The sequence below is a fragment of the Eptesicus fuscus genome, chromosome 19 (assembly GCF_027574615.1).
Source record: "Eptesicus fuscus isolate TK198812 chromosome 19, DD_ASM_mEF_20220401, whole genome shotgun sequence".
Taxonomy (NCBI): Eukaryota; Metazoa; Chordata; class Mammalia; order Chiroptera; family Vespertilionidae; genus Eptesicus; species Eptesicus fuscus.
This window is the reverse complement of record NC_072491.1, coordinates 15,303,620-15,319,481: the sequence shown is the minus strand read 5'-3', so window position 1 is coordinate 15,319,481 and position 15,862 is coordinate 15,303,620. Positions and strand designations below refer to the sequence as shown.

Genomic DNA, 15,862 nt, shown 5'->3' with positions numbered 1-15,862 from the left:
ATCCCTCTCCCTTCCTCTCTGTAAAAAAATCAATAAAATATATTTTTAAAAAAATAAAAATAAACTCCTATTATCCTCTCTCAGAGGTAGAATTTTCCGCTTTAGATACTCTGTTAGATAGTGAAATACGTATGCACGTCACACTGGCTCTTAGATCCTTGAGCTCAGAATGTGACTTACCTTTTTTTTTTTTTTAAATATATTTTTGTTTATTTCAGAGAGGAAGGGAGAGGAAGAGAGAGATAGAAACATCAGTGATGAGGGAGAATCATTGATGGGCTGCTTCCTGCATACCTCCCACCTGGGACTGAGCCGCAACCCTGGCATGTGCCCTGACTGGGAATGGAACCTGAATTCCTGGTCCATAGGTTGATGCTCAACCACCTAGACACCCTGGCCCGGCAGAATGGGACTTACCTTTACCGCTTACCCCTCTATGCCACCCCCCTTCGGGGTCAGCCATGACAAAGCTGGTATTTGTTAAACAGGTGTGTAGGGTGCGTCTCCTTTTGTTTAGGTGCATTCACGGTGGTCAGCATATTTGCTTCTCAACACACACCTGGAGGGGAAGGACCAATATTATCTCAATTTTATGTATGAGGATAGATACCAGTTTTATACCAAGAGGGAAAAAGATTTAACTGAAGGGCTTCTAAGATCGTTTTGTGGAAAGCTGGGAGAAAAAACAAACAAAAACAAAACACAAAAAACAAAACACACCTAGATCTTTGGAGTTATATTACCTGTTCTTTTCCAAGAAAAACTTGCCGGTATGAATTGTGTCATTAAAACTTGGAGAATACTTGATACCAAGCTGTTTTTGTTTCAAATAGATTAAACATTTTCCCTCTGAACGTTCAGCCTGCCAATTGCTGGGGCTGTGTGGCGATTTGCTAGTGAATATTTGAAAGGAAATCCAGATCCAGCGGTTCTTTCCAGCTCGGGGTGGGTGTTGCATTGAACTGGGTGGGTCTCCGGTTCGGTCCCAGCCTTTGGGGCCAGCCCCGCGGGCCTGGGGGTGGAGCCCACGTCCGGAGGCCGGTTGATAAGCCCGCCGGGTCTTCGGGACTCCGGACTCGCCCCTCGTTTGCAGCCCGAGCCGGAGACCGGGGCCCTGCCTGGGGGATCTCCCAGGAGGTGGCCCCCGCTCGCCCATCCAGCCGTGCGCCCCCGGCCATGGCAGCGCCGCCGTCCAGGCTCCTGATCCGCGGGGGGCGCGTGGTCAACGCCGACGCCTCGCAGGTGGCGGACGTGCTGGTGGAGGGCGGCGTGGTGCGGGCGCTGGGGCGCGACCTGCTGCCGCCGGGGGGCGCGCCCGCGGGGCTGCGGGTCCTGGACGCCGCGGACAAGCTGGTCCTGCCCGGCGGCATCGACACCCACACCCACATGCAGTTCCCGTTCATGGGCACCAGGTCCGTCGATGACTTCCTGCAGGGCACCAAGGTACCCACCCCGCCGCCGCTCCCCCACCCTGGATGCCCGCGGGGCCCTCGGGGCCGCCTCTCTGGCCGGCCGCGCGGGGTGCAGAGCAGAGCCACCCCGCGGGCTGAGTGAGCCGCAGCCGCCGAGCAGGTGCCGAGCTGGGAAGAGGCTCTCCACGCTGAGCTCCCGCTGCTAGGGTCCCCTTCTCTCCCCTCTTGGCTAACCCAGCGGCCTCCTACTCCTCCATGTGGGTAATTGGACACGTTTAAGGCCATCTCTTCTCTTGCCCTCGTTTCTCTCCGCCCTAGATCCTCCTGACCCCCGTGTTCATTGGTGTTCAATGGCCCTCAAGCCTTCCCTCCTGCGTTGTTGGCATGCCCAGATGGTGCCCCCGCCCTCCATTTCCAGCCCAGAAGCAAATGAAAAAGACTCTCACCTGGTAGTCACTGCCCGACTCTTGAGTTGGCAGCGGGTGGTGCGTGGTGAGAGGCCTGGGTGGGCTAGAAGCCAGCGTGTCCACAATATTTGCCTCCACGGCTCCAGGAGAAAAATCACAGCCCTGCCCTGGTGGGTTTGTCTCAGTGGATAGAGCGCCGTCCTCTGGGCTAAAGGGTCGCAGGTTCGATTCCAGGTCAAGGTCACGTACTTGGGTCTCAGGTTGGGGCACATGCGGGAGGCAACCCATCGATGTGTCTCTCTCACGTCCATGTTTTTCTCTCTGTCTCCCCTCCTCCCTTCCGCTCTCTCTAAAAATCAATGGGAAAAATATCCTCAGGTGAGCATTAACCAAAAAAAGAAAAGGAAAACCACGTGCCTGACAAGGGATTCCAAAAGAAGTATTCCAGGTGTGACCTCCCAGGCACTCCCACTTGCATCCAGGGGCCTGGTCCCATGTCTTCTCCCTCCTTGCCAGGGGACATTAAATCCAGCCTCAGATTCCTGCTGCTTGAGCACCTGCAGCTCTGCGGCTGGTGCGGGGGGTCAGATCACCTTCCCCAGGATCCCCAGGTGAGAGAGCTTGGGTTTCTCCAGGCACCAAGGCCTAGAGGCTCAGGTGAATGAAAAGAACCCTCATGGTTTCTCCAAGGCTCCTGCGAGCAAGATCAGGAGCTGAGCAGGGCAGCCGTGCTGGAACCTGTATTTCAAACTCCACTCAGCACTTGAGGTTTGTGTTCTGGGCTGTGGTGAGGGAGATTGCTCCTTCCATATGGATACCCTTAAGGCCTAAGCTCTTCACTCAAGGATGTGCTTGAGGTTTTCCCCAGGGCGCTGCTTTGAGTGTGAAACAAATAGGGCTGTTTAGTCCCAAGTACAGGCTGTTCAGGCTTCCGAAGCCTGACCAGTGGTTTGTTGACCCTACTGATTTCTAACAGTTTTACTCTCTTTACACCTCCCCCTCTTCACCTGCCCCAAGCATCCATGATGGAGCCGAGCATTTGATAGAAAAGAAGCGTGATTTGACCCAGGGAAAGGGCTCTGGGTCAGGCTGCTCACGTCAACATTTGGAAGGAAGCCTTCCGCCTAGTTACTCATTGTCAGCCTTCATCACGTGGGCAATGGACCAAGTCTTTTGTAAGACAGGCCATTGTTTGTGTTGAAAACTGAACATTTATATTTCCCTTTTGCTAAAAAATGAAATTTGCCAAATTTTTTGTTGTTAATTCTCACCTGAGGATCTTTTTTTTCATTGATTTTTAGAGAGAGTGGAGGAGAGAGATAAAGAGAGAGAGAGAGAGAGAGAGAGAGAGAGAGATCAATTGGTTGCCTCCTGCATCCCAGACCAGGCCCAGGTCCAGGGCTGAGGATCAAACCTGCAACCTAGGTACATGCCCTTGCCTAGAAATCAAACCTGCAAGCTTTATGTGAGAGGGCTGATGATCTAACCACATCGCCCAAGGCTTTGCCAAATTTTCATGAACTGATTTTTACATTTTGGGTAAGATTCTCAGATACCAAATGATAGGCGATACAAAAGATAAGAAGTTGGAAAAGTAATAGAAACATGCAAAGATTACCTAGAATCTCCCACATGGCAACCAACATTTTGGTGTATTGCCTTTACGCTTTTTACTCAACATAACCGAGATTATGTGTGTATGTGGATAAGTACGTGTATTTAAAATTTTGTAACCTGGCCCTGGCCAGTTTGGCTTAGTGGATAGAACGTGGGCCTGTGGACTGAAGGGTCTTGGTTTCAATTCCAAACAAGGGCATATATCTTGGTTACAGGCTCAATCCCTGGCCTCAACTGGGGCATGTGCGGGAGGCAACCCATCGATGTGTCTCTCTCACATCGATGTTTTTCTCTCTCTCTGTCTCTCTCCCTCCCTTCCACTCTCTCTAAAATGGAAAAATACCCTCTGGTGAGTTTTAACAACAACAATTTTGTAACCTGTTTTCAGTTATCGTACAAGCACTTTTTGTTATCCTAGACCCATGGTCAGCAAGCTGCGGCTCGCAAGCCACATGCGGCTCTTTGGCCCCTGGAGTGTGGCTCTTCCACAAAATACCACGGTCTGGGCGAGTCTATTTTGAAGAAGTGGCGTTAGAAGAAGTTTAAGTTTAAAAAATTTGGCTCTCCAAAGAAATTTCAATCGTTGTCCTGTTGATTTTTGGCTCTGTCGACTAATGAGTTTGCCGACCACTGTCCTAGACTCGTCATTACCAAAGGGCTTTGTAGATGGCAGGGCATTCCATGACACCCCCATTGGCCAGGTGGGAGCTGCTATTTCTGACCATGGGTTTGCCAGGCCCTCTAGCATCACTACCCCTCACCACTTCCCTTTCTCTCATTAGGGTTCCAGAGGAGGCAGCCAAGAAGAGGGGTTGGAATGCTATGGGGGAGGGACATTCCTTCCCTTTCTCAAGAGTACCAGTGAGTGCCCCAGGCCCTAGGAGGTGATTCTCAGTTTCCATCTGTTCCTTGGCCATTCGGGGATTCCTAGCATGAGCAGTTTTACAGCCCCATCGTGAGGAGGCAGGTCATGGCAACGGACTATAGTGTGTTGCCAACAGCTGAAAGGACTTAGGGGCCAGGTGCTTCTCCAGGCCTTTGTACACTCAGAGGTTGTCAAAACATTAAACAGAAACAAGTTCTTCGCCAGCTTAGGATCTTAAGCGGAAAACAATGTGGTGAGTGATGTTAAGGTCAGAGATTTAGCAAATACTGAATTCCTGCTGAGTGTTAAACTGGACTCACAAAGGGGCTAAGCTACAGAAGTCGACTTCAAAAGTGGTTGGTTGGATCCCAGGAGGTAATCACCCCCAGGAACAGCTGAGGCTCCATCAGAGGGAACCAGGAGAGTAAATACAAACAGGAGCATTAGAATACTGGCCCTCATTCTGAAAGGAAGGCAGTATAGAGCTATTCTGTTCTATTTTCTAGTTTTCACGGTAATTCCCAAGGCATTCTTGTTGGGGTTTCTGATTTGGGGAATAGGGATGAATAAGTCTTTTGTAAATGCTGGTTGCATTATATATATTAAACTTGAAAAGAATCCTAATACTGATAAGGGACATGTATTTTATGAAGCACTTACTATGTGCCAGGCACCGTGGCAAGCTGTGCATTCTCTTCCAACAGTCCCCGGTGCCATTACCAATTTTTTACAATGGAGGAAATTGAAACCTAAGTCACTTGCCTAAGGTCACACACCTCGTAAGTGATCGAGTGGCTCTTCAAAGTCAGGACTGCCTGCCATCGCTAGAGATTTTGCCTACTAGGCTCCCTTCCTTTCTGATATGCTCGCTGAAATAATATCTACGGTTTTGATTTATCAGAGTGGCAAATAATGGATGAAAAGCCTGTATAAAGTTGCATGCTTAATGTGAGATGGTTTTTCCTCAAAAATAGAACCAAGTCATCCTTAAGAAACACAGTAGCCTTCACCTTCCCAGTGCGAAGGAAGTGAAGGTTACCAAAACGCACATCACAGGGCCAGGGTTGTGAGACGTTTCGATATGCATTAATAGCCACATCATGTCCAAGGGTACAGAAATGGGAACCTGAAATACAGAGAGAGATAAGATAAAAATATTTCATGCTGTTGATATAAGAAGTGTTCAACCTATAGAGAATTTTTAAAAATATATTTTTATGCATTTCAGAGAGGAAGGGAGGAGAGAGAGAGAGAGAGAGAGAGAGAGAGAGAGAGAGAGAAACATCAATTATGAGAATCATTGATCTGCTGCCTCCTTCATGCCCCCTGCTGGGGATCAAGGCCGAAACCCAGGCATGTGCCCTGACCAGGAATCGAACTGTGACCTCCTGGTTGGTAGCTCAATACTCAACCACTGAGTCACACTGGCCGGGCTAGAGAATTTTTATAAGAGTTTATTTGAGCCAAACTGGTGACAATTGTCAGGAAGCAAGATCTCAAATGCTTCAGAGGATGACAGTTTTGCAGTTTCTTTTATGCATTTAAAATTAAGGAGGGGCCCGGCCGTCATGGCTCAATGGTTGAGCATTGACCTATGAACAAGGAGGTCATGGTTAGATTCCCAGTCAGGGCACGTGCCTGGGTTGCAGGCTCAATCCCCTGTGGGGGGTGTGCAGGAAGCAGCCAATCAATGTTTCGCTCTCACATTGATGCTTCTCTCTCTTTCTCCCTCTCCCTTCCCCTCTCTCTCTCTAAAAAAAAAAAGAAAAAGAAAAAAAAAAAAAATTATCAGTTCAAAGGTGTACGGTCTTTGTCCAAGTCTTGGAATAGCTGTCCACCTCATATTTCAGCACTTCTCCTCTGAGAGGAGTCTTTGATGTCCGTTGTAGGTGGAGGTGAGTGTCAGAGAGAGCGGTAGATGTTATTTCCTGGTTAGGTGCCTGATGAGGTTCCTTCCATGGAGGTTGGAGAGTGTCTTTTGAATGAACAAAATCTCCAGGTGACACAGTCAGTGATCTTTAAAGTCTTTGCCCCCTGGGAGCCAGCTGTGAAAGGAAGCAGTTACCAATGGGCATTTTCTTGAAGTGACTTTATCAAATCTTGGCAATGGTGTAAGATGTCTTCTTTCTGTAATGTCAGCCCATACTTCCTTCATTTAATTTAAGTCCAAACTTAAACTCATTATGATGGATGAAGGAGTGCAAAAACCCAAAAAGGGGGAGGGGGGTTGTCAGGGAGTAGGGAAGAACCAGGCTGACCTCTTGGGTTTCCCATAGCCCCAACTATTCATTTAATTCACAACCCTGGTTTACCCATACAGTACACCCCAGACGTTTTTCATCACTTATTTTACAATGCCCCCCATGCAAGTTAACATAAAAGACAAATCTTTTTTTTTTAAATATATTTTTGTTGGTTTCAGAGAGGAAGGGAGAGAGGGAGAGAGATAGAAACATCAATGATGAGAGAGAATCATTGATCAGCTGCCTCCTGCACGCCCCCCATTGGGGATCGAGCCTACAACCCGGGCATGTGTCCTTGACCAGAATCAAACCCGGATCCTTCAGTCCGTAGGCCAATGCTCTAACCACTGAGCCAAACCAGCCAGGGCGACAAATCTTTTTAGGTATTACAGGAGCCCTTCTGGAACACCATAAAGTAATTCCTACATATTCTGAGACTTTAACCCTTGAAACCTGTTTCTAATGAAAACTAAGAAGTATGCCATTAGTTCTCTTTAAATTGGCAGATTTATGAAGATATTTTATAACCTCCAGAAACACTGATTTTTTTTTTTATTGGCAAATACATCACATAAGCCCAAAGCAGGTAAACCTATGTTCAGTGATTAATTATTATTTTTTGTAGGCCCAGGTAAAATAAAGACATGTCTGATTTGTTTTTTAACATATTTTTATTGATTTCAGAGGGGAAAGGAGAGGGAGAGAGAGACAGAAACATCAATGATGAGAGAGAATCATTGATTGGCTGCCTCCTGCATGCCCCATACTGGGGATCGAACCCACAACCTGGGCATGTGCCCTGACCAGAAATCGAACTGTGACCTCCTGGTTCATAGGTCGACGCTCAACCACTGAGCCACACCAGCCAGGCAAGACATGTCTGTTTTATATAAACCAACAAACTAACTTTTATTTACTAAAGATTAATCTTAGATAACATGAACTTGAAAAGAATTTGAGTTAGTTTCTATATTTCTGAGAATTTTAGAATACCAAATCTTATAAAACTTTTGCCTTAAAATTAATTTTAACATTATGTTAAGTGAAATAAGCCAGGCAATGAAAGAAAAATACCACATGATCGCACTCATTTATGGAAAATAAAGAACATTATAACATGATGAACAAAAAGATAGATACAGAGACAGTAAAGCATTGAACAGACTGTCAAATTACAGGGGGAAGGTTGGGGAGGGGGGCAACCGAAGGACTTGTATGCATGCATATAAGCACAACCAATAGACACAAGACACTGGGTGGGTGGGATGAGGGCATGTGACAGGGGGTAGGGGAGGCTGGGGGAAGGTCAATGGGGGGGAAAATGAGATATATGTACTACTATATGTAATACTTTAAACAATAAAATTTTAAAAAATTAATTTTTTAAAATATACTTTATTGATTTTTTACAGAGAGGAAGAGAGAGGGATAGAGAGTTAGAAACATTGATGAGAGAGAAACATCGATCAGCTGCCTCTTGCACACTCCCTACTGGGGATGTGCCCGAAACCAAGGTACATGCCCTTGACTGGAATCGAACCTGGGACCCTTGAGTCCGCAGGCCGACGCTCTATCCACTGAGCCAAACCGGTTTTGGCTAAAAAATTAATTTTTAACAATACTAATAGGAGATAGGAAATTATCTTACATTTACAAAATAATGTATAACATACACAGACACAAACAGAGACCTTTTACTCATAAGAAAAACTCACTAGTTTATAAAAGAACACTTGGATTCAAATTTTGTTTTGGAGACACAATCTGTCCTTGATAAGTCAGGTTCCAAATGATCCTTCCCCTTTTATTTTTTTCCCTTTTATTTTTTATAAATATATTTTTATTGATTTCAGAAAGGAAGGGAGAGGAGAGAGAGATAGAACATCAATGATGAGAGAGAATCATTGATTGGCTGCCTCTTGCACATCCCACACTGGGGATCCAGCCTGCAACCCGGGCATGTGGCCTGACTGGGAATTGAACTTTGACCTCCTGGTTCATAGGTCAATGCTCAACCACTGAGCCATGCTGGCCAGGCTTATTTTTTATTTTTATTTTTGAATGTATCTGTAATACTTTGAACAATAAAGATAAATACAAAAAGGCCTTTTATACACAATGCCTTCAGGAGATGGGTTGCAAAAGACTAGACCAATAGATCAATAACTGTTTGCTTTTTGCATCCACCAAGCTGATCATTTATAATATCAGACCAACAGGGATACTATTTGTGGTATTCTATTTATTGATTACTGGATTGTGAGTGGGCCCAATTTAAAAAATGAAATATAGGTCAACCGAAGGCTACATATTTTGTAAATCTAATTCATGTGAGAGGTTGGTTTAAAGGCTATAATTAATTTATTTAATTAAATGTAAAAGCTTTCTAGCTGATATAACTAATGGAAATAATGTTCTATTTTAAAGAAATCATATTTCATTTTTGTTGGGTCTATACTCGATATCTGGTGGTCTTTTTAATAATTTAATATCTGTGAGGAAAGACAATGGGATTTTTGTTCCAATGAATATTGTGAATTGGATAATCTTGAAGGAATTATGACTTTATTTTTTACTATATCCTGTGATAAGAGCTCAGCCAGTTTTCAGATATATATACTTATATTCAGACATGGATGCAGCTTGGAGTGGGCGGACTTGTATTAAAAACCTGGCAGCATCCATAGTTGGAGGAAGAATTTTTTTTTTAATTGGGAAAACACCCAGAACACTTTTTTTTTTTTTTGTAAAGGACAAAAAGTCCTCAAAATTATCAAGAAAGAAAATTATACTTTGCTCTGAAACTTCTTGGTAAAATGCCATCAAGAAGATTAGCTACAATAAGGCAGGGGAAGGTATATGATTAAGCACACACTGATGGTGGTATTTATAGCACTTCCTCACCTTGTGGGAGAGCTGTGCTCAGGAAACTTGGTTGCAAACCAGATCTCCTTTTCTGGTGCTTGCTGGCGCTCCAGGCTGGGCTTCGAGGCTCGGTGGGCTGACTGTGTGACCTTGAGCCAGTCACTTCCTCTCTCAGGGCTGTCAACATTTCCTTATCTGTAAAACGATTGGTTAGATTCTCACCGTTAGAAGAACAACTTCAATTAAAAAAATATATTTTTAAGGGCAGGTGCAGACTAGAAGGGGTCAATGGGGGCGAAAGGGGGATATATATAATACTTTCAACAATAAAGATTAAAAAACACTTTTTTAAAACTACCAAAAAACAATATATACTCATCATTCAGCCCTTAGGAAAAGTCTGGAGCATTATAGTTGCTCAATATATATAGATTGAATGTATAAACTGCTGTGTTGTGTAGGTTTTTTTGAAGGAAAAGAGTACAAAGAGTACAAATATTTAAATCACCTATAATTTTAACATTTCGTGTTCTGTCCTTTCAGGTTGTTTTCTTGTGGGGGGAGTGGGAGATATAAACAATTTCCCCTCTACTGGTACATACTCTTGGGAGTCAGCCTCGTCCATAAATCACGTTCTTCAGTGACCTTAACTCTCCTTGAAGAACATGGTTTTCGTGACCTGGTTATCCTCTCCGAGTCGAGTCTGTCTCAACGCTTTCTCTCTGGTCTCCATATCGCCCATGCACCAGGCCTTCATTCCTGCCTTTCTGACGATGCCACAACCTGGTGTCCCATAAGCACCTCAAACTCAGCATGTTCCAAACCAAATTCATCCTTCCCTCCAAGTCCCTCACCCCCACGTTTTATCCTGTTTCCCAGACTGTTAGCAGCTTCATTCTCTTCTTTTCAGGGCTGGACATTTTGGTGGTTTCCAGTTTTTGTTTTTTTGTTTTTGTTTTTGCTTGTGCGTACTGTGATGTGAATCATTACTCAGATTCTTAATGATGGACGTAGAAATCACCCCTCAGAGAGAAATGACTCGGCCAGTGAGTATTAGATAACATCTGAAAGAATTGAATACATATATCCAGATTGCTTTTAATTTCTGCTCCCATGAATGGTACATTGTACTTCTCACTGCATCCTAGCTACCTGTGAATACTAACTTTAAAAAAAAAAAAATCCATGTCAATGTAACAGGAAAAACAGAATTTCTTAATGTTTTTAAGTGGACATTTCTTTGATTGCTGGTGAGGCTGAGCTTTGAACATTCTTATTGTGCTACTTGTATACTCCAGCTCTGAGTTTATAATTGTACGATTTCCTTGGGTGGTTCTTTATTGATTACAAAGTTAATCTTTACACTATGAATTAGAAGAAGAAAAAAATACCTCAAATATTAATTTGAAACTGCTCAGTGTTAAGTAGGGCTTTGGCCCTACTGAGGCTGTGATATGAATTGAACTTGACAGAATCTAGGACTTGCCTTCTTTCAGCTTCCATGCTTGAGGTCTCTACCGTTTTCAATTCCACCGTTTTCCTCCTTCATTTGTCTGGAAGGCAGGTTCCCAATGTCACCCAGAAGTAGTGCAGAGATTAAGGTTTTCACGATGCTGCTGTCAGGGAGGAGAAACTTTTTCTATAACCTCTTAGGTTTCGTTATTAAGGTTGCAAATTAAACTGACAAAAGAAATTAGCAAGAGAGAAGACTGACTTTTAAAATTCGGGTCCATGAAGTTTATAGAAAAATGTGACTCAAGGAGGCAGTGAGAATTTGAGGCTTTACATACAATCCTTAGAGGGGAAAGGGTTGGGGGAGAAAGACCTTATAGGAAACAAATGACTTTTAGGAAAGTCAAATGGGCCTTTAGGAGAATCGATGGGAGATATCATCTTTTGAAACAAGGGCTATTTAGGTGTGGCCAACCTTCTAGTCTCCGCTGAGGAGTCAATCTTCCCCATTGGTGACACTTCCGGGCCCTGTCACTGCCCTCTAATACAGAGTGGCCCTAAACTAAGGATTTTCCAAGTGGATGGTTAGGTCCCATTAATTCAGTCGACAAATGTTTCTGGGGAACAGTGCCTCTAAGTGTGTTAGGCACTGTGGTTGGGGTGATTGAGGTGAAAACCATGGTCTTTGTTCTCAGTGACAGGCAATTAGAGCATATGGAGTTGCAGTTTTACCTGGCCTTAATAATCTACCTAATAAAAGAGTAACATGCTAATTGACTGTACCTTTGCAACGCCCACCAGCCAATCAGGAGTGAGTATGCAAATTAACCCAACAAAGACAGCAGGTTAATTTGCATACATAGGCGCTGAGCGGCCGGGTTGGGGCAGGACACTTGCGTCGTCGCCATGGCTCCAGGCCTCTGGGAAGCATGGGAAGGCAGAAAGGCTGCTCCGGCCAGAGCAAAGCGGCCCATTCTTGCATGAATCTTCATTCCTGCATCGGGCCACTAGTAAAGTATATGCAGTATCTTGGTCTTGCATACTTAACTTTGGTAATTGACTATTTTTGAGTCAATACTTGAGGTCTGGCATTTTCCCTTTTGTGGAGGTGCCAGTCACAGTGGCTGGCATCACCAAATTGTGTGTGTGTCTTTTTTAAATATGTTTTTATTGATTTCAGAGAGAGAGAGAGAGAGAGAGGAGAGAGAGAGAGAAACAGAAACACCAATGATGATAGAGAATCATTGATCGGCTGCCTCCTGCACACCCCCTATTGAGGATCGAGCCCACAACCCAGGTATGTGCCTTGACTGGGAATTGAACCACGACCTCCTGGTTCATAGGTTGATGCCCAACCACTGAGCCACACCGGCCAGGCACCAAATTGTATTTTTAGCAGGTTATTTTCTAAGTGAGCTTCAGTAATTACCCAGAGCCAACGCCTCGCCCCTTTGGACTTTTCTTTTCATATGTCAAGTAGCTAATCCAGGAGGACACTGCAATGTGTCCGTTATGTTCCATTTGTCCAATCGAGAAGGTGCCTGTTCTAGTGGCAGTCCCGAGTTCCTGAACACTACGGGTCTGTTCTCAGCTAAAAAGCAAAGACCTTAAAAAATAGCTTAACGTGAAATAAAAGGTAATCTTCTTTGAAATAAGAAATTATTCGAAATTATGTAGAAATAGACTATAGTTCTGCTGTTTTAAAAGTCTTAGCTAACACTGATCAGACAACGGGCGTCGGACAAGCTGAGCATTCCACTTTCAGATGTGCTCAGAGTCTCCATTCCATGTTAACATTTTCATAGAAGGATCCAGGCAACTTCCCGGCCAGGGACAGCACTGTTTTTGAGACGTGAACTCTCCCATTCACATGCAATTACACCGCCTTTCCACTTTGCTGTTGTAAAGGTGAATCATCATAATTACTCCTACTCATAGCTTTGGTGGGGAATTCATTGGTCCCTTCCTCCCTTTCTCCCTTAGAGATCTAAAGAATATTAATGTGATGGGCACACGGCATACAGAGATGAAGCGACATCCGTTGAGTCAGAATCTCCGGGGGCTGGTATGAAAGTTCCCTAGAAGATGCTAGGGTTAAGTTCACTGGACTAATAGTAGAGCAGGGGCTGCGTGACATCTCTCTCTGAGACAGAGAGGAGCTCAGAGCTCTCCAAAGAGAAGGAGAGGCAGTGTCCCTGAAGTGGGGTGAAGAAGCTGGGAGGGGAGTGACTCGATACAAAGCTGAGGAGCTAGCTCAAGTTCAGGTCATGCAGGGACCCTATGGGATGTCAAATAACTGTCTTGTCTTCATCCCAAGAGCAAAGAAAAGCCAATGCAAGATTGGAAGTGGCCAGCATGGCTGGGGACAAGGTGACATTGCAGAGGCTACTAGTCCAGTGGGAAGGCAAAGATGGCACTGGGCAGTGGAGGTGGCCATGCAAGGAGTAAAGAGACTCGTGGAATATGCAGGAGGCAGCCTGAGGGAGGGGGTATTGCTGATGGATTGGATTTGGGGGTGGAAGGAAGAAGAAAGGTAAAGTTCAAGGGTGACTCCTAAGTCTGGTTTGCACAGTGGGATGGATTAATATTTCACAGATGGGGAGACCAGGAGATGAGCATGGAGAGGCAATGCGGAGGACAGCTGCGCAAAGCCGAGTGTGCTTCTGGATTTGAAACACAAATTGGGGCTTGTTTCCTTACATCTCAGAGACTCTGAGAAAGCTGCTAATCCATCCAGCGTTCTTCCCCCTACAGCCCAAAGGCACTGCTGGGACTTCTTTTTGTTTTACTTGGGTTGAGCAAGTCCTGTGATTGATTTTAGTGAAACAAAATCACTTGTTTCAGGAAGAGCTTAGAAATGAAAAGGGGGGGGTGGGGAGGGAGGGAGGAAGGAAATGCTTGGGATGCTTTCAATAATGATTTACAACCAAATACGTTCTTAAATAAAATCTTGTGTTATGTAAAATTATGACCCCACTGTTGCTTAGAGTTTATCTCAATTTATGTTCTATCACATTTGCACCTGAGACAGCACAAGCTGTCTTCCTAGCAAAAGAAGCTTCTTAGATAAACGGGAAGGTTTTCAAGGGAGAACAGCCAAGGTAATTAGGAGCTGAAAGGATTGATTTATGAGCCCAGATTAGAAAAGGTAAATGCGTTTTGTTTGGCTAACTACAAATAAAAGGGGAGTGGAGTCAATCCGCAGTAAAAACAAAGGAGACAATTAGGTTTTACACAGAAATATGAAATAAATTTTCAGACTTTACTGCTTCTCCCTCCTCTAAGCGCTCCTCATTCTTCAATGTTCGGTAAAGTCGAAGGGACATTTTGTGAAGTGACTCTAGAAGCAGCTGATGTTGAAAGAAACTAAACAAATAATGAAAATATCTAAGGTGGACTGGAACTGTGGTGTTCTTTTTCTTGTTAATCCTCACCCAAGGATACTTTTTCCACTGATTTTTAGAGAGAGTGGAAGGGAAGGAGGGAGGAGGAAGTGGAAGAAAAGGGAGGGAGGGAGGGAGGGAAGGAGAGACAGAGAGAGATCAACATTGATGTGAGAGAGACACTTGAATTGGTTGCCTCTTGCATGTGCCCTGACCAGGGCCAGGAATTGAACCTGCAACCCTTGGTGATTGGGCCAACACTCTAACCACTGAGCAACACCAGCCAGGGCAGGGACTGTGGTGTTCTAACCAACTGGTTTGCTGGATAAAGCTGATTACCCCATGAGTAATAGTTGTGTGAAGGCAAAAAAGCTCTAGTATGGGTCCTTCCTTATAAGTCTTTTAGGGGAACATGATTTCATTAGTGATTGTCACACTGATGAACATCAAATAAGCTTAATAAAATTGCATTTCAGCCCTGGTTGGTGTGGTTCAGTGGTTAGAGCATCAGGTTTTATTCCCAGTCAAGGTCATGTACCTGGGTTGCAGGTTTGATCCTTGGCCCTAGTCAGGCCTGCAGGAGGCAACTAATCGATGTGTCTCTCTCACATTGACCTTTCGTGCGTGCGCTCTCTCTCTCTCTCTCTCTCTCTCTCTCTCTCTGTCTTTCTCCCCCACCTTCCCCCCTTCCCACTCTCTCTAAAAATCAATGGAAAAATATCCTAAGGTGAGGAGTGACAACAACAAAAAAACTGCATTTCATTTGTGAATTTATAATTCACAGTTTGACGGGATTTGTTTTGTTTGGCTTTTGGTTTCCGAAATGCTTGATTGATTTTGCCAACCTCTGCTTCTCTCCAAGCCATGATTCACTTAATGACCCGGGGCGACAGGCTGGAAAGCAGGTCCCACTGGCTGGAAGGCCAGAGAAGGGGGCATGATCTGCATGAGGCTGAGGCCAGGAGCAGGCTGAACGTACGACCTCCTGCTCTAAGTTGTATCTTCTTCCGTGTCGCCAATGAGGATTTACCAGCTGGGTGACCTTGGAGAGTCACTTGACATCTCCGAGCCTCCGTATCCTCAACTGTCAAATAGGAAAGCAATCCCTACCTCTGGGGCTGTAGTGGGCTCACTTAAATGAGCTAATGAGTCTGAGATGCTTAACCCAGAACCGGGTATTTACGTAAACAAGTGGCTCTTTCCAGAGGCAAGTGAGTCTTGAGAGGAGCAGGTCTCCTTCCCCCCGCCCCCGGGGGGGGGGGGGGGGTCCACTCTAATTGGGATTACAGACCTGCAGCTCTGCCACGTGGCTCCTCGGATCCTGTGTAAAGAAGGGAACATTTCAGATCTTGAAATAAGATTCAGGGATTTGGGGTAACTTTGGGCGACCAAAGGGCCCTGGGTGACCAGAAGGACCAGAAGAGGAAGAAAGAGGTCCAAGAGGAGGCTGGGGCCAGACGGGGCCTGACAGCTGTTCACCGAGACCCCGGGGAGCAGCCGAGATCCCTGTGGCCGGTGGCTAATGTCCCAGTGGTTTGGAAAAAGGCGGGTTCATCCACTCATCCACACTGGCCCTGACAGTTTCTCTATATTCGTTCCCGTGTGAGCGTGAGAGAGG

At 45.1% G+C, this 15,862-nt stretch overlaps 1 protein-coding gene across 1 annotated transcript in view; it reads left to right on the top strand.

Moving 5' to 3' along the window:
* The first annotated feature begins 1,117 nt into the window (after positions 1 to 1,117).
* DPYS (dihydropyrimidinase) overlaps positions 1,118 to 15,862 on the top strand; it is a 70,124-nt gene continuing 55,379 nt past the window's right edge. The window contains exon 1 of the mRNA XM_008148468.3: positions 1,118 to 1,443. Within this exon, the coding sequence (XP_008146690.3) occupies positions 1,177 to 1,443 (267 nt within the window). The 5' untranslated portion in view covers positions 1,118 to 1,176. The remainder of the gene's footprint in view (positions 1,444 to 15,862) is intronic.